Here is a 27,873-nt window from a genome sequence, read left to right on the forward strand (position 1 = left end):
CTGTCATATACAACTTAGGATCCATTAACTGAAACATTAAGTGTTCATGGTGAAGGTATGTGCTGCTGTTCTTTTACTGTTGGTTTATTTTTATGATATTTTTTTTTCTTGCATCCCCAAATGGTTAAAGCAGATCTACTAGCCATCTGCCTGTCCTTCCAGCAATCAATCACACAAAGAGGTGGCTTATTTGTCTAATCAGTAATCTCCTTTTACAAATTTGTTCCCTTCATTTATAGCACTTCGAACTATTAAAGCCATTTTTGTCATTTAATATTGTGGAAGGTACCTATCTTGTATAATGTATTGAACAAATAATATCCAAACTTTTGCATAGTATTTATATATATATAACAAATGTGCACCTCCTGCTATGGACAATTTGACAAATCAGATTGGAGTTTTATTTATTGAATTTAGCCAGTTGCTATTACAAGTACATACTTTTAGTAATTTGTAACCCAGACTGCAGTTTTGAACTTGCTTAGTTTTGTTTGTTTATCAATCCAGTCACAATCTTAGAGGTAAAGAAAAGATAAAGCCTGTGTATTAGATAATTTTAAATCTTTTTATAGTGTACTCTTTTGTAGCAGTGCAGTGCTTTATAATAATACTGACGTAATACTGAAAGACATCACACAACAGACACTGAATGTTCAATTACAGTACAACTGCTGTTTGACAGCTAACTTAGTTCAGAAGTATTTCTATACTGCAGATATGATAGGTATATCCTGATTCCACATATTCCATACAATTTTTATCTTAGATGGAAACCATGACGGTTGTGCTAAACCTTCAGTGTTGACACTGTGCAATACTTTTTTGACACAACTGGATGCTGTTTACAACTTCTTCATTTATCTTTAAAAAGTCTTAACTTTCCATCCAGAGTGGCAGTCACCAGCTGAAAATGCAAAAAAGAGTAATTAATAAAAAACTGGGACATTTAATACTACAATAAAGCCAACCTTTCATCTTGTGGACTAAAACTAAGATAAATTCAGGTGGACTGAAATAATTTATGATTTTACTACTATTGAACTGTGAGAAACTTACAAAAGTAACCTACTTTATCAAAATCCTGGGCAACTCTACCAAATTCTTGAAATCCAGGGCAACTGCCAAAAACTATTAACCACATCATTGCCACACCAATTACTTAGTACATGAGTATATGATTTTTAAGACAATAAAAAATGGATTCAGCAATTTGAAGATAGTGAATGGTCGCAAATCTATCCAAGTGAGTGCAATCATTTAATTCACAAGAAAGCCAAAATCAAGTATTTTAATTTCTTGTGTTGAAATTTCATTCCTCAAGTTAATTAGTTTCCTGCTTGAAGCCTTTAGTGATAGGACCAAATGCATGTCCTGGATATTTTTTTGCAATGAGTCTGGTCAACAATTGGGAGTTTTTACGGTCTTGACTATCCTTACAGATCTGCACTTTACAAGGATTGTGTTAGTAGATGTCTGTTAGTGGTTGGAGGTAGCGGAGCCCAGCCTACAAGATACCTGACCAAAGAACTTGGAGTATGTCCTACTAGCGGCTGGGCTGCTCTGTTGACGCTATGGCCTACTCCCAGACCCCACATGGGTCAGAGAGTGCTTCCCCTCTAACTATTTAGAAGTATGTCTATCTGGTACTTGTAGAGTGATGAGTCTGGTCCTGCTTTTGTATCATTTTATCTTAGTATCACTCACAAAAATTCATATTTAAGGGGCATTTTTATTGTTCTAGCTAATTAACTGTAACATTACTTTTACTAATTTGTCACTATAGGTATGGTGATAATTTACCTGAGGATAAAGAGGATGGAATGCTACATCAGAAACTGTATCATTGTGCCCTCCTAATTTACTACAATAAGTGCCAGTCCTGAGATCAAAGATGTAAGCCTGTAAAACAACTATTCAATTAATGTGATAACATGAGAAATCAGGAAATGTTCATGAAATATAATTTATTTATGGTCAAACTAACTACCTCTAAGGTTTTCATTACTTTGCATGTATGTAGACATAAAATTAAAACTTTTGGTGTTCATGTAGAAGAGTACAATGCAAAACTGTATTTTGTCCCATTTAGTTAAATGTCGGTATTACCACTCTTAATAATAAGCTAAGCAGAGCGCAGCATGATATGATGTAGCATGTCAAATTCTGTTCACTTAAGGCAGGTGTGGAAATAATACTAGTTTTTGACACACTTAAGCATATGAATTTGCATTTCATTATGGACGAAATACCGGGATCGATTTTCCCATTTTTTACCACTTGCTAAAAAAAAGCAAGTGCTAATTTTTTTAATATGTAGTAATATTAAACAAATACAAAATACAACAACTTGAACAAGCAACAATTGGTTAGGGCCATAAGGGACAGTATTTGGCCTCTTTGATTTCTGTCCATTATACCATCAAAGTGTAACAACTGGCCTTGACTCGAAACTGTCCAGTGCCTTCCCACTCATGTCAATTCTCATTAAATGAATTAAAATTCCTCCCCCCCCCATTTCCCCAACAGTCTTTAAAGAAGCAGTAACAACTTGATTAATGGCAATGTTGTTAATGTCAGGGTGGCTTGTGGTGCCACTATCGGCATGATCTAAGCTTACTTCTGAGAGTTTCTGTTTGTTAGTTACTAAAAAAAAGCTGTAATTTGTCAACTCATGCCAGCATAATAAATATTGACTTTTCAAGGCCGTTTAATTTTCTTGTGTATTACCCCTGTCAGTAAAACGCTTTAAGGCAGGATAAATAACCCTCATATCAAGCGTTCTAATGATCCAGATGCTCGAAAAAGAAACTTGGCAATAAAAAAAAAAAACGCTCACTAAAATTATGTAGCTTCAACTCGCTAAATTGAAATTCTACTTGCATTTAGTGAGTATTTCCAGTAAAATTCAATCCCTGAAATATTGCACAAAAATTTGAAATTCAATTAAAAATTTAAAAAATTGGACCCACAAAAAATTTTATCACATTTTTTTTGGTGGTGTGGAGCCTTAGGTGCCATGTAACTTAAACATCATAAGAAATATCTGAAATCTGATTGGATAATAAAGCAGGGATTTTTATAAGGGATCAAATAAAATAATTTTTTTCAATATTGGACCAAAAATACGTTAATTTTTTAGGGCGCACCTAATTTGTACCCCTTTTACTCAAAAGTGGCTAAAGATAAGCCTAACGTGAGAAATTTTTTAAAAAGAACAGATTTACATCTGAATCATAAAAATCAGATCAACGACAAAATTTTTCTATCAACTTCCATGATAACACCCACTTTCCCACTTTTAGCCACTAATTTCCAAAATGGGTGGTACAAAAACCTCCAAAAACTATAGAACACTCTGCCATGTCCTTAGGAACAATGTGTTTAAACTTCAAAAAGATCAAAAATTTTTTACTGAAGTTCTCCTTAATAAACTGAAGTTAAAGGAAGCCAACAATTATGACGACAACAGGGTGATACAATATACGAAGGAATATTTTTTTTTGCTGTTGTATAAAAACTTAATATGGTTGTTTCATAATATATCATGGTAAATAACCACAATAGTATATGAATAAAGATGAATCTGTTCATATACTTCTAGTTCTATCATAAAAAAAAACATTTGAAATGTGAATTTGAGTGAATATTCTTAAAACTGACCTAAAATTAAAAAACTGCAAGACTAGAGAGAACCTGAAAGGTGTAAATCTTTTTTCAGCTCTTAGCTCAACAAGGTGGATCAGGAGGGGTTAGGGTATATAAAAAAATCATTTATTACTGGCAGAAAACAATACATCCAAGGACTATTTACTGAGATTTTGTAACACTTACGGTTTTATCCTCTGACCCAGTAGCAAGATATCGCCCACAAGGACTTAGGTCTAAACCACATGTGTAAGATCTGTTAAGGTGACCTTCATATCTCCTAACACACCTAAAACAGTTAAATGTGAAAGAAACAACCTTACCATATACATATATATCATTTGTAAGTAAATCATTAAACAAGCTCATTATTATATAGTCTCTTGATTTTACTTAAGTAGCAGTCCATATAAAAATCACTCTGCCTGTGGTAAAGTGATTTATGGTGTAGAAAAACCCAAGATCAGATGATGCTTTTTTGGTCTACATATGCCACATCTTTAAGTGACAATAGTTCTTTCTGCATTTAGATCTGTACTTTTAAGAAAACTATACTTTAATGTCCCACTAAAATCAACCAAATCACTAAATCAAGAACAATAACTCTGGCAAAGTGCTAATTTCATGTACAATCTATATAAATTTTATCTCAAAAGTGCAACACCCAAATGAAAAACTAAGACTGGTTATGTGATCTATAACAGTTTCCAAAGAAGATATAAAACAAAAAAAAAGATTTTAAAGTCATTTTGTTCTAAATCTTCTATATATGGACCTATTTCAAGCCCTAATCTTTTTCTGTTTAGTGGTCTTTGTTTTACTATGAAATATAAAAGTAACTAAAGTAAAAAAATTGCGTAACCATTACAGATAATACTGAAAAGTTTTACAACATCAGGTGTTAAGGTTTGTTAAAAGTATAATTACTTATAAAGTACATGGAACTATTGCAGATCTGAAAGCATAAATACAGAAAACAATCCTTTAGTCTAGGATTTCATAATATATAAATTTACTTGTTTATATTAATAAATCAATGAATTCATAATTGCGTCACATTATCAGTTTTCAGCAAGCTGTTACCATTGTAGACTTTTATAAATACATTTACCTTTAAGATATGCAAAGAATTTGCACATTGTGCATTTCTAGTGCTAGTCTTTTTCCCTCTAACAAAATACTCAATAAAAAAAAACTGATCTACAACTAGCCTGGTAATGTCTTAACCGAAGTAGCCCAGTAATATTTACAAGTATAAACATAAATAAAAGTTAACAACCATACCAAACCTGTATTAAAAATTTTGTTGGTAATATGAATTTCTACCTGTCAGCTCTAAGATCCCATAATTTGATACAGTCACCAGCTGCTGCTGTTACAAACAGGTCATATGCACTGGATGGATGGGATACAAACCCTGATCCCTGTTTAATCAACAAGAAAATACCTGATGAATTAAATGTGTTTTCTAAAAATTTTTGAACATAAATGAGGACATCAAAGCAAAAGAGGATGTCCAACAATAAGTCAGATCAATCCTGTTAATTTACATAAATCAAGATGTGACAAATCTATTTGATTTGTTTTGTAAGTAATACTAGGAATATATAATCCATTTAACACCTGCTTTATCATTGCATGTCAGAAATTATACAACCCTAGAGAGTGTTATGGTGGAGGTTAAATTTAAATATTCAGTGATGAAGAAAACTTCTTCCAAGATCAATTTCAGTACATTTTCTGACTTACTCCTAGCTAGTTCAACAATTCAATTTCAATTAAAATAAAATATACTAGTAACTTTTTTTTTAAATTAAGGAGACATTAAAAATAATAAAGTTAAAAGGACTGTGCTTCTTTGCCCACAATAAACACAACATCTTATTATTTGCAAAAAAATAAATAAATAATAATGATTAAATAATTAATCTAGGAACTCACCAAAGAACCATTATAATTAGTTTGAATTATATGAAAGTGAAAACCTATAAACTAAGTTATTTTTATTTGTCAGGATATCAATTCAATTTTGCTGCTATGTATTATTCACATTCTACTCCATAATTAAAGGAACTTAATCACAACAACTCACCATTTTTTTCTTGTTTGTGAAAATGAGTAGTTTTCAGTGTCAATAAAATGACTATAGTTAAGTACCTCATTTTGACAAATAGTATGAACTGGTCTTGTATGTACATCTGTCATAATTCTGACATTCCTGCCAACATTCATATCAAATATTGATAGTGATTTGTTGGTTCCCGCACACATCACTATATCTGGTTATTTGTTCAGGTTAATAACATATTAAAAGTTTCAATACTTGCATGACACAACAATCATTACACATATATACACCCAGGGTGGCAGATGATGAACAAAATTTATAGCGGAAGCCTTCTCAAGTTTCTTCTTGTTGTATATCACATTTGAAATCAAATACCTTAATACTTAGAAATTTTGATAACACCCTGGCATCCCCCCCCCCCCACAAAAAAAAAATCATTACAACATAATATATTCAACTGTTACTGTAAAATATTCAGAGATTATAGCAATAACTTTATCAAAGCAAAACAGTATAAATACTGTCAATATTAAATATTTTTTAAAGTTGTAACTGGAATTATTGGAAGCTTAAACAAGTATTTTACAGTATAGTCCAAAACCTAAAACTAAGCTGTAAAATACAAAAAAACACAAAATATATTTAAACTAAATAACTTTGTTCTTCACATGTTCACATGAAAACTAAGTAAATTAACAAAAAACATGCCACCTGTTTACAAATTTTACCCAAAAAATGGACAAACTGTTTTTGCAAAAAGTCGTTAAAATAGGTATTGTCAATTAATCCATTGTGCCTTTGTTCCAGTTGTTCCTGGTGATACTAAAAAAGTACAAATATTGACACCATTAGGTTTTAAATATTTACTTATATTACTACATATGTAGATTGGTATCACTACTTATTAACAAAAATCTACAGAATGAATTACTTCAATAGGCCAATAAATTAATTTCTACCCAGGAAGTTTTCAATGACCAAGAAAACAAGTATTTACATATATCAGTTTATATATGTATTCATTTTTGGAGTAGCTGAAATGTAAAAAATACTTCACAGGGCATAGCTTGATACTACCATTGAGGTCAAACCCTGTACAGTTTGGGCAAATATAGACACACCATTCAAGCTTGATACAGCTCTGAATTTTTATTTAAATTAAGTATTTGCCATAGGAAAAGAATTTGACCATAATTGAAATGATTCTTGTTCAGCCTCTTAATCCTAAAAAACCACCCCAAAATCAATCCCAGCCTTCCTTTCAGGATATGGAGGAGGGGGTCCATTCACCTTTACTCAAGTTATAATCATTATATCAGGAAAATGTTTGTTTCTGGGCCCATTTTTTGCCCCTAATTCCTTGTTACAGTCAAGTCACAACCCCCAATATCAATCTCAGGCTTCCTTTTGTGTTACGGCACCTTGTAATTCAATTTCAAAGAGATCAATTCACTTGTTCTCAACTTATTGTCCCGACATCATGAATCTGCTTGTTTCTGGTCCCTAATTTATAAATGGTTCAAGTAATAACCCCCAAAATCACAGCCTTCCTTTGGGGGCACATTATGTTGCATTTCAAAGAGATTCATATCCTTATACTCAAGTTATTGTCAAGAAATAAAGATGATGTTTGTTTCAGGCCGCTAATTCCAAAATCAATTTCAAAGAGATCCATTCACATTTGCTCAAGTTATTGTATGACATCGTGAAAATGCTTGTTTTTGACCTCTTTCTGGCTCCTGATTCCTCAATAAGCACAACCCCCATATCATACCCCTAGCCTTCTTTAGGGGGTATGGCACCTTGTGGTACAATTTCAAAGAGATCTATAAACATTTTATATAGTTATTGTTTGGACTTGATGTGTTTCTGGCCTCTCATTCCTAAACAGTTCATGTCATAACCCCTAAAGTCAATCCAAGTAATCCTTTGGTAATATGGCACCTTATAGTACCATTCACATTTACTCAAGTTCTTGTACGGACATTATAACAAGAGGCCTGAATCGCTCACCTTCTTGAATTTTGCCTTTCAAAGGCAATGAATTAAGAGTTGTCCAACAAATTTGACTAAAGAAGTCTTTGGAAGGACTATCACAAGATCTTTTCAACAACTGAAAGTTTCTTTTAATCTATCATAGTTTTCAAGATATTGATTGAAAACTATTAAAGAAAAAAAGTCATTTTTCCCCTTTCAAGGGAAATAACTCTTACAAGGAGTCTGAAGACTTTAGTAGTCCTAATAATATGGATCATTTCAGCTATTGAAAGAATTTGGATAAATCTAACGGTTTAGGAGATATATGTAAAAAACTACTGTCTGACCCCTATGTTCTATTTTAGTAATGGCGGCAATGTTTTTCAACGAATCAAAAATCCCCACATCAGTTCTATGCAGTATACCCCAAGGAACATTCATACCAAGTTTGGTTTCAATTAGTCAAGTAGTGTCAGAGGAGAAGATTTTGGAAAGAAATAATATTAAAAATAGCAAAAATCATTGAAAAGGGGCAATAATTCCAACATGGCATAACGGATTAAAACCAAAATTTGACCAGGGATAGATCTCATCATGCTGAACACTTTTACTCGTGTCAAAATTCAGCTAAACCTAATGGTTTAGGAGATATATGCGAAAAACTACAGTCTGACCCTTATGTTCTATTTTTAGTAACGGAGGCCATGTTTTTTTTTATGAATAAAAAATGCCCACATCAGTTCCATGCAGGATACCCCAAGGAATATTCATACCAAATTTGGTTCTGATTAGTCAAGTAGTTTCAGAGAAGAGTTTTGTATAATTGTTGACCACGACGGACGTCAAGTGATGGCAATAGCTCACATGGCCTTTGGCCAGATGAGCTAAAAATGGTTGTTTCTTACCTATTTTTGGTTATTTTTTCGTCAATAAGCACATTCTCTTGAAAATTTCTTAAAAGAAAACTTAAATGAAATCATTCCATACTTGAAAAAAAAAACTGGGGTCATTTGTCTTATTTTCGTGTTTATTAAAAAAAACTTAAATTCTTATTTCAATAGTTGTTTTTCATACTTACTGAATACAAGCCATTTTAGCAAGTTTTTCAAAGGGACATAACACACCAACACCCGACAACCTGGTTGGCAGTCTCATTGGGGAAAGGAAGAACAGTAAACATTTTCCTTTGAAACCTAAACTATTTACACTTCGGTAAGAAGCTAAATGCTTTGAAATTAATTATTCAAAAGTAACCAAGTACTTACCACAGCCACAATAAGTCAAATATATGAATTTGAAGACTACTGCTATCCATGCTCCAATCAGACAGTACACCAATCTGTCAGGTTGGAAGGTTACTTCCTTTTGCTCAAAATTTAAAAAAACGAAGTCAAAGTCAGGAATATGAAAAAGGTTTATTCTATAGGACATTTTCCTGCTATATCCCTCCTTGAAAGAGGCTTTTTTATAATAATGTTTATAATACCATGCAGTTTTAAGTCAAGACTTCTCTTAAATTGATTTACACCATATCAAATACTATTTGCTAACTGAAAATACATATTTCTTTATAAATTTTCATGACAACATAAAAAACACGTAGAACAAGGAGAACCATACAACCCAAAAAAAACATGTCATACAACACACATAGAACAAAATGTACAATTCAAGGACAAACCATAAAATACAAAAAGAACAATACAACACAAGGAGAACAAACTATACACAGATACACAAAAAAAACACAGACAAATGAACTGCACAATCTGTCTCAACTATGAAAATAAAGAGAGTAATATTCCATATTCATAACATAGATGAATTGGACCAAGTACAATTCAATTGAATTTAATAGAAATTTTAAATGCTAGTTGATCACCAGAAGGCTAAATAATATATTTAAAAAAATACTTATAGTACAACTTGCTCATAAAATTTATAATAAATAAATATTCATATAGAGAATCTATAAGGATACAGGAATAGAATCCATTAATGGCTGATGTAGCTGTTATCTGTTGAGAATCTATAGTAAAACATGTCACTTGTTTGTATTTACTGGCACTCAGATACCTGTAGTGTATAATAGCACTAAAATAGGAAGTTACATCAAACAATGTGATATAGTTCATTTAATTAAGTATTCAAGACCATTATATGAATTTATTTTATATTCAACTGTTACATGAATTACAGGAAAAAAAACTCACAGTATGGAATAGAAACTGCAGTATTTTTTTCAATTAGAATGATGTTAATTAATAGTATATTTTTCTCTTAATATTTGATAAACTACAATTAATTGTCCATGGAACATGGATGCACCAACCAAACTGGATGAACTGGCATAAAACAGAAACTAATACAAAGTTATCACAAAGTTATTATAAAATTTCATTTTCACTTCCTCTTCCATTTGTTATGGTGATCCTTACCTTTTGATGTCGTCTTTAGTCTGTTCTAAGTGATACTTGTACATATGTAAAGTATTTCCTGATGACAGTAGTATGAATTTGTCCATGTAATAAAACTTAGCAAAGTTAACTACTTTTGGGAATGTTATATTATCCTGGAAACATAAAAAAAATTAAAGTTGCCTTCTAATATATACTTTAAATATTACTATTAGTTTTGTTGAAGTTGTGTACTGTAAAAGATAAGGTAGTAAACATATTATACAAGTAATCTTCACAAAGATATTTATCTTAACATATTTTAATCAATATTCTTCATCAAAACTGTTCATTAAAACAATAAAATCAAATTTTACACAAAATATTAAATTTCCCCTTATGTCGTATAAGAACAACAACCTTTCATTTAATTTGTAGTGAACACCATTCAAAGGGGGATAATAAGATAAATTGTGAAGGACAGCTGTTTTGAAAAGAGATAAAAAAAATAGAATAAGTTTTCTTTTAAAGCAGTTTTCAATATTTCTAGATGTTTTTATAACCATATTTATGCATCATATACTGTGACAAACTAAATATTTTATCCAAAGTAGTCTTGAAACAATACTTTTACGGTTAAAATATTTACAGATAGTTTATTATAGCATTTCCTTCATAAAAATATAGCCATGAAATCAAGTGTTTCTTTTTTTCCTAATTTGATCAACTTTGCACACTTTAGCCTAATTTTATACTTAGCTTTCTGTTTTATGCAAGCTTGAACAGCAATGATTAGTAAGCAAAGTAAGCATAAACAATACTCATATTGATCATCAGGGTGGAATTTTATATAAACTAAATTAGCCAATTCAAATTGTTTAATATATATTTTAATATTAAATGCTGGATCCATAAATCAAATTAAGCAAATTACCCAAATCAAGATAAAATTAATATTGAATTATTGAGGTATTAAGGATTTAATTTCTGTATTTTCTCATAGAATATTTTGCTCTAATAGTTTAATGATTCACCAAAAATTATGTTTTTCACAATTTATAAAACTTCTCTATTTAAAGTAACAACAAATATATAATCTACCTTATCTTTTTTCTGTCCATCTTTATCTACTGCCATATTATGTAATACAGTTTTGATACATAAGTTAGGGTCTGATTGTCCTTTACTGAATAGGAATGCTGACTTGTCATCTGAGGATGTTAATAACCAATTACCACAGTGGCTCCAACTTATACCATTCACATTATTGTTGTGACCTGTGATATAGTTATTGATACACCATTCATATCATAGGTGCTCATCTTTGAAAACTCTAAAGTGGAAGGTTTTCTCAAAGCCTGAGATTTGCCAAGTTTTTGTTTTTCCGAAATGTGCTAACAGGAGCTGAAGTAATTAATTACACTTTTAAGCTGAAAATTCAAATAAGAAATTTCTGGGAATACGGCACAATCTCCCATTTAATACGGGCACGCAAGAGGGAGAATGTAGAAATTTTCATGAAATATTGTGAGGCTCCCACAAAAAGCAGGAGATCTTCCTGTTCAGTAAATGGCAAAACAGAGATGTATTGTGAATAGATAATAAGACCAGATCTATAGTTGATATAATATAAAACAGAAAGTTTTGTAATTAAAGATTTGTTTTATACATAGATGACATGTATATTTATCTTACATAACCCTCTTACCAACTAGACTAAATCCCTTGTTCCCTAATGGAAGTTTAAACACATGTGCAGACTTGTTAGACAAGGCTGTGGCAAGATATTGCCCATCATCTGTAAAAAGAAAATAAACAATGGATTAAATTCATGTAGAGGTAATGGAGGTTTATTATAATAACCATATTAGTTTGTTGGATTTGGAATATGTGAATGCAACATAGCATTTTATTTTTTTTATTTTTTAATCAAAATTTCACACTTAATATAACCATAAAAATATATTTTATAAGTTGTCTTCACCATGGTTGAAAGATTATGTAAAAAAATGTAGTTAGAAAAAAAACTGGACTTGGCATATTAAAAAAAATAGTATGTAAAACTGGTCCATTGTTTTAAAAAAGAATCAGCCAAATTTTTTCATAGACATTAGACTTCAAGAAATAATGCTTGGATACTACATATCAGTCATATGTTAATTTACCTGAGAATTTGATTCTATTAATTGGCGTAGGTCTCTCAGCTACATCAATCTTACAATGACATTCAGTTGGAGGATCACATTTTAATGGATACTGCTTGTCAATCGTTTTACTTTAAAAATAATAAGAAACTGTCTTAAACAGCATATACATTTGTACATTGACAATGATCACATGGTAGCGTTGGTCTCTCTAGATTAAATGAAATCCATCCCATGTTAAATTGTCGTTGAAAATTAACTTATGTGCACTCCAATATGTCTTATGATGTTAAAGCACTTCAGAATATTAAAAGACTTAAAAAATAGTTAAATATTTATTCTTCACATAAAACCAGCATCCATTATGATATTTGGATGTGATGGTTATTCCATGTATGTAGTTCTTCAATTGCAAAATATCAACAAGATATTCGTGAGACATTCGGACACTTAAGTATGCAAAGATAAAAGTATGTCTAAATGCAAAGTAATACTACTACTTAAGAAACAATGCAATTATTTATTATATAGATAGCAGTGTTTTATAGAATGTTCCCAGTGTAATAAATTTCGATAATTCACACCGTGAAATAAATTATGTAATTTCACTATTGCACTTTCTCCTACTAAAACGTCCAAACTTTGATATCAATACGCCACTCACAGATTAAAATTCATGTTGAAAATATCGATAAATTATGAAGAAAATCTATGTAATAAATAGGATGATCAACTGATTATCGTGAATAACCAAAATATGTTCACTCCTGCCAAAAACACTTGAGAATTTAACTCTTGCCGGGCACAAGTTCCACACACTCGTTAAATCTAGGCGTTCTTCAGCACTCATGATAATATTTTACTTATTCACTCTTTCCTTTAAATTATTCTAGTAGTATAAAACCATAATAGAGAAACTAACCTTATACTTGATGATGAAGAGGTAGGTGAGAGAAGGCTACTCTTGGATGAAGACCTAGACATCCCAGTCTGAGGTTTAAACATAGTCTGTCTAAAACAAAGGTTGTATTGACACCAATTAAGTCTTGTTATAATAACACTTGATCAAACTAGAAAAACTGTGATCAAAGCTAACTTGGTGATACCCTTACTTCCATCCCCAGGAAACATCAAAGAAACCCTATAGGAAAGACAAAATAGGTGGTGCACAAAGCCATAATGTGATAAAGAAGTTGTAAAATATTTATACTCAGGGGTTTAAGATAAGTTGCAGATTAGAAGATGGTCCCCTTAAGTGACCAATGACCAAGTGCATGTTTAGCATCAGGTAACCCTAAGTCATTCTGATAAAAAAAAAATAGGAAGTTCACAATGGCATCATGTGATAAACAAATTTGTGACAAGTTCCATTCAGCAGTTTCAGAGGAGTTGAGAACTAAAACTGGGGACGAATGAACAGACAAATGGACAAAAGGACTGCATTATCACTATATACCCCCCACTTTGCAGGGCTGTAATAACATATCAACTTTATACTTAACAATAAAAGAATCAAAAAAAAAAAATTGAAAGAAAATGGAAGAAAGCAGTTCCCAAGGTTTTGGTTTTAACTTACTTGCTAATCATACATCAGATCTTTGTTTCATATATTAAAATTCTCGATTCAGTGGCAGTAACATCAATAATAAAAACAAATACTTATTATTATTTTACCTCGGTGCCTCTGTATAACCAGAAGATTTCACTTTACTATGGAATGTAATAGGTTGATCTTTCATTGTCTGACCTGGTTTCTTATTAGGAGTGTTCCCTTTTATAAATAAAAAATATGATATTTGTGAAATCACTTGTACTTAATCCTAATAATGATACACAATGATGAAATGCAAACAAAGTGACTTTTTAATATCTCCATGCATTAAGGAAAACAGAAAGAAAAGTTCAATTATATGAAGATAAAGAATAAAAAGTTACTTGTACCACATAATTTAAGACATGAAAAAGGGCATTAATATAACATGAAGTGATACCCTGCCACATTATGATAAAAAAAAAAGGGATGGCAACATGTTCAAAACTACAACTACATTTTGGATTTTGCTGAAAATTAAACTTCAGATGTATTTTATGATACTCAACAACTGTGCACAGATTCAAAAATATTCTTTTATGAATTCTCAAGTTATCATCAGGAAATCGTAGGGGAACTGACAGATGGATGGACATGCAACTTTTCTGAGGTTATTACATAAAACCTTGCGACTTATTAACACTAATGACTGCTAATATGCACTTTCCACTGGTATCCAAATAATGGGAAAAAAAAAATGAAAAGTGATCTGATGTTGGAAGCGTGAATATGATGTAAAAATCTACCGAAGAGTTAAAATTAAACAGATTCTCTAATTCATATATTCACTGCATGAAATACCTTTATTTTTTTTAGCCTTAGGATCTTCTTTGGTTTTCTTAACCATTTCTGATCTAAGAGCCGACCCTGGCAGTAATGGTGTACTGAAAAAAAGATTGAATAAGAGTTTAAAGATCCTCAAAGACACCATTAACAAAATGAAATATTTCTTGTTTGACTCAGTACCTTTAAAAATATTGTTCCTAATGTTGTTCATCGTTTTATTTACAAAATTAAACAGTTAAATTGAATAAACTCCGATGTAAATAAAAAAAAAAATAAGGATAAAAGAAAATACTACATGGCTAACACTTACTTAGATAATACAGTTAGACCATGATACTCTCCCTGTTGTTCATCTACAGTATTCTCCTCAGAAGCCCCAGACCTATGTGATATAGATAATGCTGACATTGCAGCTGCTATATCTGTACCGTTGGTATGCTGGATTGCATATTTCCATTGTAAAACATGAACATTGTTTTCAAAATGACTACCAACAATGCACCAAATCTGTAAATTAAACTACAGTGGTAATTATTAATCCCACAATGTCATAAAGATTTAATTATAATGTGTATCAAAATTATTTTCAAATTGGTATATACAAAGAGTGGTAACTATTTATACATTTATCAATAAATGTATTATTTTACTAATAATCAAAACAAACTTCCATACTTGATTTTAATATGATGATAAGGTTGGCAAAGAATGTTACTTTCATGACAGTTTATTGTCTTTCTTATACATTTACATAATAAAACTGATTTGTTTAATTTATAATGGCAAAATCTTAAAAGTTATTCAGCCATCATGGTTTAAAGCAATAATAATTGTAAAACAACTGAGCAGGTCTTTGTATATACTTCAAACAGAGGTAGGTAGCAATAAACTTGCTTAAATTTTATTGCTCCCTATTCATAATATGATGATAATAGCTTTTAAAACCAAATACAAGCACAAACTATCAATTGCTTCCAAGGTTCAAGAATTTAATCAAATAATCCTTTGTTAATTGACATGCTAAAAAACATACCTGATCTTCGTATCCTTGGCTAAAATACACAGAGCCAGCTACATTAATGGCAACTGTATCCATGTTCAGAAGATCACTCAGGATAGTGTCTAAAGATATCAATAAAGTATCAAAATATAATTGAACACAATTCACTTTTTTAAGTCCTAATTACATGTAAGAAAAAATGTATGATTAACTTATTATTCATTTTGAAATAAACAGTTGCAATAAAACACACAATACACATACTTTATATTACTGAAACCTAAACAATGAACCAGTATACCATTTTACCACAATATATCCATTAAATGATTGACTTAGAAATAAAAGGTGGAAATTTATAGAATAAAATGGTTTGCAGTACACAGCTTGATGCAACTGCTGAGGTTCAACCATTAATAGGGGGGCAAAAGCAGACACACCAGTCAAGCTTGATCTAGCATTGAATTTTGATTGTGATTAGACATTGACACATGATAAGAATTTGACCAAAATCAAAATGGCTCCTTTTTAGCCCCAAATTCCAAACAAGTTTTAGTCACAACTTCCAAAATAAATCCCAATCTTCCTTTGGGGAGTGGTATGGCACCTTGTGGTGCAATTTCAAAGAGATCCGTTGATCTATATTCAAATTATTGTTCCAAAAACAAGAAAATGCATGTTCTTTTTTGGTCCCTTATTCCTAATCTGTTCAAGTCTTAACCCCAAAAGTAAATCCCAGTCTGACTTTTTGGTATAGACATCTGCATACTTTTACAGGAGTAATATAGTTAAATTCTCTGAAGTACTTGTTTTTGTTTTCTTTTTGGCCCATAATTCCAAAAGGTAGTGGACCATAACCAACATGATGTTTACACAAGTGCATAAGTTGTTGTGCTAGGTATACCACATCTCATACAGGAAGTTGATATTGGACAAAATGCCTTACAACATATCAGTGTGCCCCATCTATTAACAAGCTACATACCAAATATAAAATCAATCCATCTATTGGGAGCTGAATTTATTGTAATGAAAATTTCTCAATCATTTCATATGGTGAAAAACGGCAAAGTCCCACAAAACGAACAGCAACAAAAATTACTTACAATGTACATCTCACCTGTATAAAGCCACACATCCAATTTGAAAGCAAGCCATCCATTCAGAGCTGAGATAAGTGCAAGTAACAAAGAAATGATGACTAACCTTTGAGATCTTTGTATCTCTGTATATGTAATGTCTTGGCATTGATTTGTATTAGTGAGCCTGTAGTTCCTATACACAGCATTGGTGAGGTATCCAATAGTTCCCTATAAAGTAGGTTTATTAATAATCAGAAAAAAAGAGTAGAAAGTAAAATAGTCAGTATTTTTTGGCTAAAAGTGGAATGTAACTAATGAAGTAGTAAACATTAAGTTTTTCTTCTAAAATCCAGAATCTGTTACTGCAGCAACAACTACACCAAGTTCATGCACCCACTAAATGTTGATTTATATTATAGACTTGAGTAATCTGATACCATGTCTGATATAAGATAATATCAAGAGAGGTAATTATACAGTGTAAAAATATTTAGTCTTGAACACAATGTATACTACATACTTAAGCAATGTGTTTTCACGTCGTAGAAATGCTGGAGTAGATGGTGTATCATAAGATTTCTGTTTAGATCTGTATGTGAAGTGTAGACCTAATATTGCACTACCTGTCTCAGCTTCATCCTCACCATTTACTACATCCCCTCCCTCAATCTGATCTGGTCGCTTCCATGTTGGCCTGCTACTTATTTTTACAGGTCCTAGAAAAGAGGATTTCTTTGTACTTTAACTTACCCGACCTTGCATAACAATCACATATTATGGAGAAATATTCGATCAATATACAAATCTAGGACAATTTCTATGACTAGTTTGCTTTGATTTTGGTGAAATCTGATAAATTGCAATAGAATCAATGACAAAAGCAGGGCATCATTTCACAAAACATTCGTAAAGCTTATGTACACATAAATCCTTTACAAACCGATTGGACTTAAGTGAATGTAATTTTTACCTAAGCTTTGTAAAACAATGCCCTGTATTCTTCAGCAAGATAACTTTAACTTCAAACAACTGCCTGCCGATTGAAAATCTACAAGTCAAGTCTTTTTTTAAAATTTTGTATATGGAAGAAAAAAGATTCATACATTGATTTTTACTACCAAAAAAAGTTTCTTTTTTCTCTTATGACTTCTCAATGATACTATTACATGCCGTTTGTCGATGCGTTTTGAATATGTAAATGTTCAGAAATTCTAGATTACCTTTAGGGCTGTCTGTGACTGATAACAAATGGTTTGGCTTTTTTGCAGATGTTTGGGTTGTTTTATGGTAGCCTACATGTTTTAATACAATACAATGCAGTTAATGTTACAATAACCTACTATTTATCTTATAACCCATAAACTTCAGTACAAAGTGCACAACATAAAAATTTAAGCATGTTATTTATTAAGACAAACCTGGATTGGTTGGGGTGTCTTGTACTTCAAAAAACTTCTTTTCTTTTTGTTTTCTGATAACTTTTTCAACATCAAGTTGGTGAAGACATCGGAAACCATTACCATCAGTAAGATCATATACTCTCACCTTATTGATCAAAATATAAATCTATTATATAAATGGTTTAAATTACCTAATTCTTTCCCAGTAAAATAAATCTCTGATTTTGTCCTGACAAAATATATTGCTGTTGTGACATGGATACTTTTTCTCTAACAAATTTCAATGAAACAAAAGGAGTGGGCTAACATTGTTCAGGTAACAATTTCCTCTTATATTTATATAAACAGATAATCTTCATATATTTAAATGTTACAATATCAGCTATCTATTTGAATAGAGATAAAATGCTATATAAGATTACAGTAGGTTTTGCAGCCATTCTCTTTGTTTTTTTCAAATGCAAAATCATACTTTCTTCTCCTTTATTTTAACAAAAGAAGACTTTTACATGATTTGTAGGTTATATTTTATTTTACTGTTTTAGCTCTATCTTTCTATATAAAATTAAAATAATTCTTGGATGCAAAGTTCTACGAAGTATATTCATTCATATACCATATTTTGGTGTGTATTGTGCGCACTTTTTTACCAGTAAACTAATTTCTGAACATGAGGGTGCGTATAGTACACCAATACATCATTTCAACACATTTTTACAGACCTAAGATCAGTCGAAAATTAACCACCTGGAGGAAGTCAACATCAAATCAGAGACCACTTATGAGCTGCCAAAGCATTTCTTTGTTGACTTGTTACCTTTGTAAGCATAGATTGTCAATAAAATATTCTTGAACAGATTTTGGTTTTAATTTATTTTCTCCCAAAAGAACACGGCAGATTGTGTTTACAAACGCCATACTTTCGTTTTGTGTATTGATTAACTAATGTTGTCACATGGTTATTGAGGCATTGCAAAGGGTATTTAGATGTCACCGATTATGGTTTCACCTGTTAATTTTATATCTAACAAGCAATTGACATGTTTATTGAGGGGAATTAATTAATCATGACGAGGACACAAGACAATTAGTTACTGGTATCATCAAAGGAGATTGTAAATTGTTTTGCGATGTGTATATAATTACGTCTTTACACTGTATACATGTATACGACTTGTTAACGATTTGAAAGAAGTAATTACAATACACACAAGTTTAAACAATCTAATTTCTGAATAACAAAATGTTGGACACACTGGTCATAGAGCCGTAACATATTTTCATTGGACAAAGTAGTTTGTTTTAAAAAAATATTGTTATTTAAGCATCTTCTTGAACTCTACTTCATAGTTCTACTTTTTGATAATATTTGGCTTCCTTTTTTCAGTGAACTAATATCAATATCCTTATCCAACATAAAAACTATTAATTTTAAACATAAACCCTTTATGTATCCCCGATACACATCGGAGAAAATTCTGCATTTCATTGTCAATATCACGCTTGGCCAAGCTACCAACACACATGCCTTATTTGATGACCGTCTGCATTGTTCGCTCAGACCCCTTAATTGATTGTAGTATAAACAGTCCTCCTTCTAGAATTAGCAATCTTCAGAAATTTATTACTCTCAATAGACAACCTTTCAAAGGTAATCAAAACATATGTCCAAGCTGACAATTTCAGCTACTATCTACGTTACGCATTTATTATCCGAATAGTAAATTAATGCACATAAACACAGACAACACAGATAAATACAAAAAGTAACAAAAACAATATTCTTTATTGAAATAAATACACAAAACAGACGAAATGGTCCCTTCAATTTACAAATAAATTAAAGCCAGAAATGTTTGTGGTTCTAACAAATTATGCAATTTTCACTGTGTATAATACATACATACATCGGTAAAGAGTTCTTTTAAAGGAAAAACCACCCTGCACATTATACACAACTGCGCACTATAAAAACTATAATACGGTAGCTAATCAACTCACCTGTCCATCAGCTGATCCTATTGCAACCTGAGGTTGTTCCAGATTCATAGCCATACTAATAAAAGGTGATGCAGTTATAATCTGAGACTGATAAACCATGCTGAAATCACTAATATCCCATACCTAAAATATATGTCATAAACATGTCTTCCTTATTTGCTTTGGGTAAATGAGTTCACATTTCTGTCATTTGCTAATCAGGTACCTCAAAAGCAATCATTTGCTAATCACATACATGTAATGACATGGCTAGTTTGAGTGCGCTTATTGTTCATATTAATTGTTTAATGGAGGAACCATAGTGATCAATTTATATTCACATACCCAACTGGACTCTTGGTCACAGAAAAAGATTTCATGTACAAATATTTCTGTAGATTATTTATCCCTAGTAAGCTTTTGTTACTGACACTGCGTCTATATCAGAAGGAATTCAAAGAAAAAAAAGATGGCACTATCCATATAAGTCAACAAAATCAAATTAACTAGAGGATAAGCAAACAATGCTATAGACTAATTCCGCTGATTATTAAATATACTAAAAAAAATCATATATGTATACCTTAAAGGTACGATCTTCAGATATAGTGACTAATGTTGAAGTGTAGTGTGGACAGAATTCAGCTGCTGTCAGTCTAGCCGTATGGCCTTCTACTGTAGCTAACACTTTCTCATTCTAAAAGATATCAAATGTAAATAGAACTGATTGAAAAGTACTGGTTAATAAAAATATTAATAAACTGCAGTACTAAAGCACATCATTTATCTACCTATTTTTCTGTGCTTATGGCCTCACAACTTTAAAACAGCAAATCAGAATACACAGAAAATCTAGAGGCTCTTGTGAGCTTGTAATCACTCATATAGAAAAAGCAGAAATCCGGTGATCATCTTGTTTGATAAACAAAAACCATAAGTTATCAAGACAATTTTTGGTTGGTAATCTGGCTAACAAGTAAACCAACATAACTGCTAAAGTCTAATCTTACTTTTTTAAGGTTATTTTGCTACCTGATGTTTTGTTATTTTCAGGAAATTACCTCTGTCAACAAAGACTTTTAAAAAATTGTCAACTAGGTGTTACTTTGAAACAAAGATGGGTGAAGTACAATTGGAACTTTCTCACAAGGAATTCTAAAATTAATTTTGATTAAGCCTATGAATCAGAAGTTTTTTGCTTTTTAAACTGGTAGCATTTCAAAAGAAAGATTACTCTGATGTTAGGAAAGAATGTTTGAAAAAATTGCTGATAAAATCAATAACAGGACTTAACTGACATCAAATATACAGGTTCTTTCTTTCTTCAATCCTGTTTGCTAAACTTTTATTAAATATTAGCAGAAATATTGGTTTAGGTCAAGGTCAAGGTGAAAACCCACCTGTGAAGACAAATATTGTACCCCAAAAATCATTAAAATCCTTAATTATCATCAACAATTTTTAGTTATCATATATACTATGCACAGATGGACATACAGCTTTATGCTATAACACATCCATTAGTCCAGGCATATAAAAACCTTAGTAGAACATGAGATTTGACCAAACTCATTTGATACATATACATCATATAATATGTCATGACGTAAGCAATTTCATAATTAGTAGGACAGCAATTTTTCATTATTATGGGTAATTGATTTACCAGTAGGCAATTTAAAATTGCCACAAAATCTTAAGGTAAAAAATGGCACAAAACTTAGATCAAACTTTAATTCAAATTCAAGTTACCTATGAATGCTGGAGTTTGTTCTCATGCATTACCACTCTAGGAGGTCAATATATCATTGTGACTGCTGCTAATTTTCATCATTAATAAATTACTAATCTAATAATGTGAAACAAAATGTTATTTAGTCACAACTTAACAGGGTTAGATATACCTTTACTTCAAGTATCATTACATCATTGTCACAACAAGCAGCCACAAGTCTATCATCTGGACTGAAGGAACAGTACTGTATACATCCTAATGTTGTACCTATCACTTTACCTTTAACTTGGTTACCTACATAAACAAAATGGTTTGAAAAAGCAAAAGTCATTAATGTATCTCCAGTATGTACAACAAGAACTATTAGTATGACTCAGTCAGAGAGATCAATCAAAGTCCTTTAATTAAGGTAATAGGGCCAAAACAAAACAAATCTAAATAAACTGGTAGTTTCAGCAAATTGAAGAACCCTTAAAACAATTTTATTATGTAATCAAAGTTTAATAATGGAACTTCAACCAACCTGAAAATGAGGCAAGAAATTAGTACTATAGTAAAAACCAACCCTTGCTAACTGCTTGTCTGGCATGGTGAATATTCCATACAATTACGTAATCTTCTGCAGCTGTGCAAAGCAGTTTTGGTTGTAATCCTTTTCCAAAACACATACATCTTAAAATCTTTCTGTGACCTTCTAATTCCAATGGCTGAAAATAACTTGGCTATATAAATATTTACACATGTAAAATAATGAATAAGACAAAACAAAATTCAATTTAATACCACAGCACAAAATAAATGTCATATGGTCTTCTCAACCTTTTTCATTACATGTATTTTTTTATTTATAACATGTAATTTGTTTAAAATTATCATAAACAGGTGCGTAGGTCCCTATATGCCAACACGCACATGCGTGCACATCAGAGAAAAAAAACTCTTCTATCAATCTCTTTTTGATGATCTGTCTACTGTAACATTGCAATTCCATTCACCACATATGGTGTTAGATACACCAGTTACAGATAGCAGTGAGGTGTTAGATACACCAGTTACAGATAGCAGTGACTTCAATCTTCGATTAATTGATTTGGGTTATGTCTGACTGTATACATGGAGATTTATTCGATTCTGTCAACGTCAGTTTGTGTTGTCGCGTCAAATAAACATGATGTCGAAACATGAGAAATCAGAAAAACCTAAATGGAAAACAATAGACAGTTTCTCTGCTACTACGGCGAAAAGTTCTGATACCACAGAAGGTGTTACACAGGAACCAATTTTAACGGAGATCTTGTCAGAGTCAGAAAGAGATGTTGCTCAGTGCTCTATAGCAGCTGCATCATCTAGCAAAGCTGTCCCTGAAAATAATTGAAACCCTGTAGCTTTGTGGAAAGCAAAATATTGCGATACGTGGACATACACTTGAGCATAGTAATTTCATGGCCATCTTACATTCTAAGGCACTCAGCGATGATATTCTGACAGACCATTTAGAGAATAGTAGTAGTACGGCTAAGTACACATCACCTGATATCAAAAATGAACTTATTAACATTATTGGAGATCAAATTCGCACATGGATAGTTGAAAGTTGTAACAAAAGTAAGTGTTTTACATTAATCGCAGATGAAACAACCTATACATGTATCCGTGAACAGGTTTCAGTCTGTCTCCGCTACTTGGTATGGGACGATATCAACCATAAAATATCGATCAAGGAAGATTTTCCTGACTTTGTAATGGCAAAGAGTACTACGGGTGAACATTGCATTGAACTCTTGATTCAAAGTCTTAACAATGCTGGTATCAATATTATGAAAATGAGAGCACAGGGCTACGGCGGTACCATGAACATGTCTGGAAAATGTAACTGGGTTCAGGCTAGAATTCAGCAAACAGTTCCAGGTGCTGTGTATGTCCACTGTAAATCCCACTGCTTCAATCTGGCAATAGTCCACAGTTGTAAGGATGCCTAAGTGAGACATGTTATGTGTACCATTCAGGATGTTGCATTTGCATTCTATTATTCTCCGAAGAAACTTTTTACGAAGAATTGGATGCAGATGCAGCTACGAAAGACAACATAGACAAACAAACCAAATTACGCACATTATGCAAAATATGTTGGACAAGTCGAGCCGACGCACTCTATACTTTCAAGGCATCGTTCCCATTGGTCGTTCATGCACTGGAAAACCTGTAAAGCCTAGGAGATGATAAGGCAGGTCAATACTTGGCATCGATATCAAGGCTCGAATTTGTGATTGCTCTTGTTGTGTTGGAGCATATTTTGCAGAGCACCGTCTACTTGTCTAAATTTTTGCAAGGTGTAGAATGTGACTTGCTAGAGGCAACAAAAGAGAGCAAAACCATTATTGAGCTATCATGTGGAGAACGTATGGATGACACAGTTTGGGACGCATTATACCAGACGGCTCTGGATATGTCTGAACCGCTGGACATAGTTTAGGGTATGCAAAGGCGATGTGGATGGCAAACAACAAGGGCCAATCACCCTGCAAATACACCGAAACAGTACTGGAAAGTGTCTTTGTACTACCCATTTATCGATCATATGATCATGGAATTAGAGTCTCTTCTTATCAAATCCAAAAATAGCTTCCATGCTCAATATCTTCTTCCATGTTGTGTAAACAACATTACAGATGTAAAAATTATGACATTGTTCGAGACCTATCAAGTGGACCTTACTTGTGACTTGGATGAATTTAGGAGAGAAGTCGCCCATTGGCATACGCACTGGTCAGTAACGCCTTGGAACCAGATGCCCAATACACTTTGTGAAACGCTAGGCACAGTTGATCCTGTCCTGTTTCCTTTCATGGAGACAATCTTTTGTATAATGCTTACAATGCCGTTAACAAGCGGTATGTACAGCTGAATGATCATTTAGAATACTTCGAAGACTGAAGACTTGCATACGATCTACGATGATTGACAGATTAGCAACAATTGCGTTGATGCATATTTACCTCGAATTTCTAGTCAATTTAGACAAAGGGATGGAAAAGTTTGTTTCTGCCAAGACACGGAGAGCAGATTTTGGACAGTTCTAAGAAACCAAGTAATATTTAATAAAATTACAAAATTAGTGTATTTCTTATTAATCACGCTCAAACACTTCATGTATGCTTTAAGAGTAATCAAGGGAACCAAGGTTATAGCGGTAATCAAAAGAATGTAATCCAGGGACAAAGACCGGACATGGAAAACAGACATACACAACAAAGAACATAAAGTAACTAAAATCATACATACAAAGTAACAAAAGTAAATGAGCAACTCGGACTCCACTAAAAACTGGGAGCATGGACCAGGTGTACCGGTAAGCGTCCTCTGCTTTTCTAGAAACACCCGCCGAGTTGCTCATAAAAAGTCAAGTCCGGGATAGACCAATGAGGAAAAGAAAACTATGACCCGTTGAATAAATCAGTTTTCATGGTGCTGATGGATACACCATAATGATCCACGAGTTCATGATGATGACCATAAAACTTCTGTAGTGATGACTTCAATCTTGTAGCAACATAACCCTGTTCCAGAAGCCTATTTGTTAGAGTTCTAGCGCAATACAAAAAGTCTGCGTAGTTTCGGCAAGCTCTGGCATAACGTATGAGTTGTGATATGAACACTTCATACGCAGGAGCCGAAGGGATGCTGCCACAGATGAAAGGAAAGTTGACAATTCTGAATGAAAAGTCATCATGTTTGTCGTAAAGTTTGGTCAATAGTTTTCCTTTACCATCAATTTCTAAGTGTAGGTCAAGATATGAGGCTGACTACACAGTGTCTGTAGTATCTTTTATCTCAAGTTCTTTTGGGTAGATGCGATGTATCAAATCCCCGAAATTAGGATTGTTTAAAGATAACACTTCATCTATATAGCGGAAACTGAGATTGAAGGATCTAGCCAAATAATATTCTTTCTTTCTGATCAGATCAGCTATAAAGTCAGCCTCATAAGAATGAAGGAAAAGGTCAGCTAGTAAAGGAGCACAATTTGTTCACATTGGAATGCCGACCGTTTGTTGAAAAAACACGTCCACCACACTGGACAAATATGTTGTCGATTAAAAATTCCAGCATTTTGTAAACATCTTCCTCTGTATATTTGGAAGATGATTTGGAATTATTTCTTACAAAGTGTAAGGAATCTCTACCAAGAACTATATATTTGTATCTAGGTGTACCATCTTTTTTGGAAAAACAATGATGTATAATGTTTTTAAATCGGGATTTTAACTGAGTATGGGGAATAGAAGTATACAGTGTTGAAAAATCATAGGTTTTAATGCTATTATATTCAGATAATAGTCTTGAACTGATTGTCTCCAAAAGATCTTTTGAATTTTTCAGGATCCACATTGAATTAATACCACTACGGGAGTAACAAGTGTTGTGGTAGGACTGTAGACCCTCTTTGACAGTTGTGAGTACAGAAGTTAAAAGTTTTGAAAGAGGTTTGGTGGTACATTTTACAGATCCAGCAATGAAACGTTGTTTGTATGGATTCTTGTGAAGTTTAGGAATCCAGTACATAGACGGTAAATCACAATCATCGTCCTTGGCAGAGAGACCAAAGAGGATAGCACAGATTTATGATTTTCCACAATCTCTTCTTTGGAAAGAGTGGTAGCAGTGTATGTCTTATCACTGCTAATATTTTCTACGTCTACCTATGATAATAAACATTGGATATAAAACGTTTTGCAGACAAAAACAATGTTGTTTTGGGCTTTGTCTGCTGGTACGACAACATATTTGTCATGTATAGCAGACAATGTTTTTGCTACATTGGGGTCTTTGAAAACTGATGTAGCCTTGGCACTCATTGATACTCTTCTTAGGGTTCTGAAGACTTTTGTTAACACCCTAAACTAATCACATTTTCCGTCAATCTCACTGTTCTTTGTATGATAACTCAAAAATAGGGAAATTTCTTTTTTAAAAAATAGTTATTCCAGCAGTAGTTTTTAGGTCCCAGGAAATGGCAAGAATGCAGGATTTTGACCATTTATCCCAGAGCTTCTGAGGACCTTGAGCGACCCCCAGACCCCCTGCCGTAAGGCCACCCCTTCGAGGTGGGCAGGGTCGGTTCCCGACCCTGTGTGCATATCATTTAAAGCTTGCTATGCCCCTGATAAATATAATTCAAAGTACATGACCAGTAAGTCTGTAACTGAATGAAATTAAGATCTACTGTATCATGCTAGCTAACAAAATAAAACATGGATATGAGTTATTGTTAGTTTACAAAGTAAAATAAAAATTGATTGTTACATGAAAAAGATAATATTTTTGTCCTATTACAAAAAAAAAAAAAAAAAGTACAACTAACCAGGGACTTTATATTACATACATGTATGAACCAAATCTTCGACTTTATTTGACAAGATAACTGCAGTCCTTTTTACAAAAAATTGTAAGGGTAAAATTACAGTACTCAGTAGTCATAAGAACATGACATCATAATTGATCAAATTATTACACTTATAAATCATTGTGAAACAGATCACACTGGCTTTGTGACAGCAATGCATGTAGGTATTTACCTTAAAGGATAAATCTTGCAGACTCCAAACTCCTACAGTTGTTCGAGCAACTGGCAAGGCTAAAAATGTTCCATCTGTGTCAAGTTGAATATGAGCAGGATTGAAGGCAGTTCTTATTTTCTTAATGAAATTCAGTTCTAATTCCATTGACATGGTCAGGAATTCTAAATTAATTTTCCTTATGCAATCAATTTCTTCTGATCGAAATTAATGTAATATCTCAAAATTGCCATACACAAATATGGACTAGGATATAGTCTGACATGAAATCTTTAAATAGAAAGTCTGGTCAGAAGTTCCTTGGATTGAACCATAGATCTATATTATAATAATTTATATACATTGTATATCATACTATGATAAACATATGACATGGAATTAAATGAATTAAGTTGACATTGATAGTCTATTTCATGTGTCAAATGTCTCTTGAACTCGAATGGTATCATAATTTCCATAGTGCTTCAAGGGACGTAACTTCAATTGAAAA

At 32.3% G+C, this 27,873-nt stretch overlaps 1 protein-coding gene across 2 annotated transcripts; it reads right to left on the bottom strand.

Annotated features, from left to right (window-relative positions):
• Nucleotides 1-83: 83 nt before the first annotated feature.
• Nucleotides 84-27,873, bottom strand: LOC148623859 (WD repeat-containing protein 27-like). Of its 2 annotated transcripts, XM_088566109.1 has the most exons (23): nt 27,384-27,871; nt 22,373-22,514; nt 21,977-22,101; nt 20,656-20,769; nt 20,094-20,216; nt 18,111-18,237; nt 17,213-17,408; nt 16,817-16,920; nt 15,644-15,732; nt 14,921-15,117; nt 14,626-14,708; nt 13,908-14,004; nt 13,156-13,245; nt 12,255-12,364; nt 11,798-11,887; nt 11,191-11,366; nt 10,132-10,265; nt 9,675-9,769; nt 5,806-5,927; nt 4,975-5,072; nt 3,835-3,937; nt 1,804-1,902; nt 84-907 (listed from the first exon to the last, which is right to left on the bottom strand). In XM_088566109.1, the coding sequence occupies exons 1-23, from the start codon at nt 27,534-27,536 to the stop codon at nt 857-859; spliced, it is 2,718 nt and encodes a 905-aa protein (XP_088422235.1). In that variant the 5' UTR covers nt 27,537-27,871; the 3' UTR covers nt 84-856. The 2 variants fall into 2 exon arrangements, with proteins under 2 accessions (XP_088422235.1, XP_088422236.1); XM_088566110.1 differs by lacking the exons at nt 84-907; nt 1,804-1,902 and having other exon boundaries at nt 4,938-5,072; nt 27,384-27,873.

The sequence above is a fragment of the Perna viridis genome, chromosome 2, assembly GCF_037379345.1.
Source record: "Perna viridis isolate PV_CMFRI_1.1 ecotype Kerala chromosome 2, ASM3737934v1, whole genome shotgun sequence".
NCBI classification, from domain to species: Eukaryota; Metazoa; Mollusca; class Bivalvia; order Mytilida; family Mytilidae; genus Perna; species Perna viridis.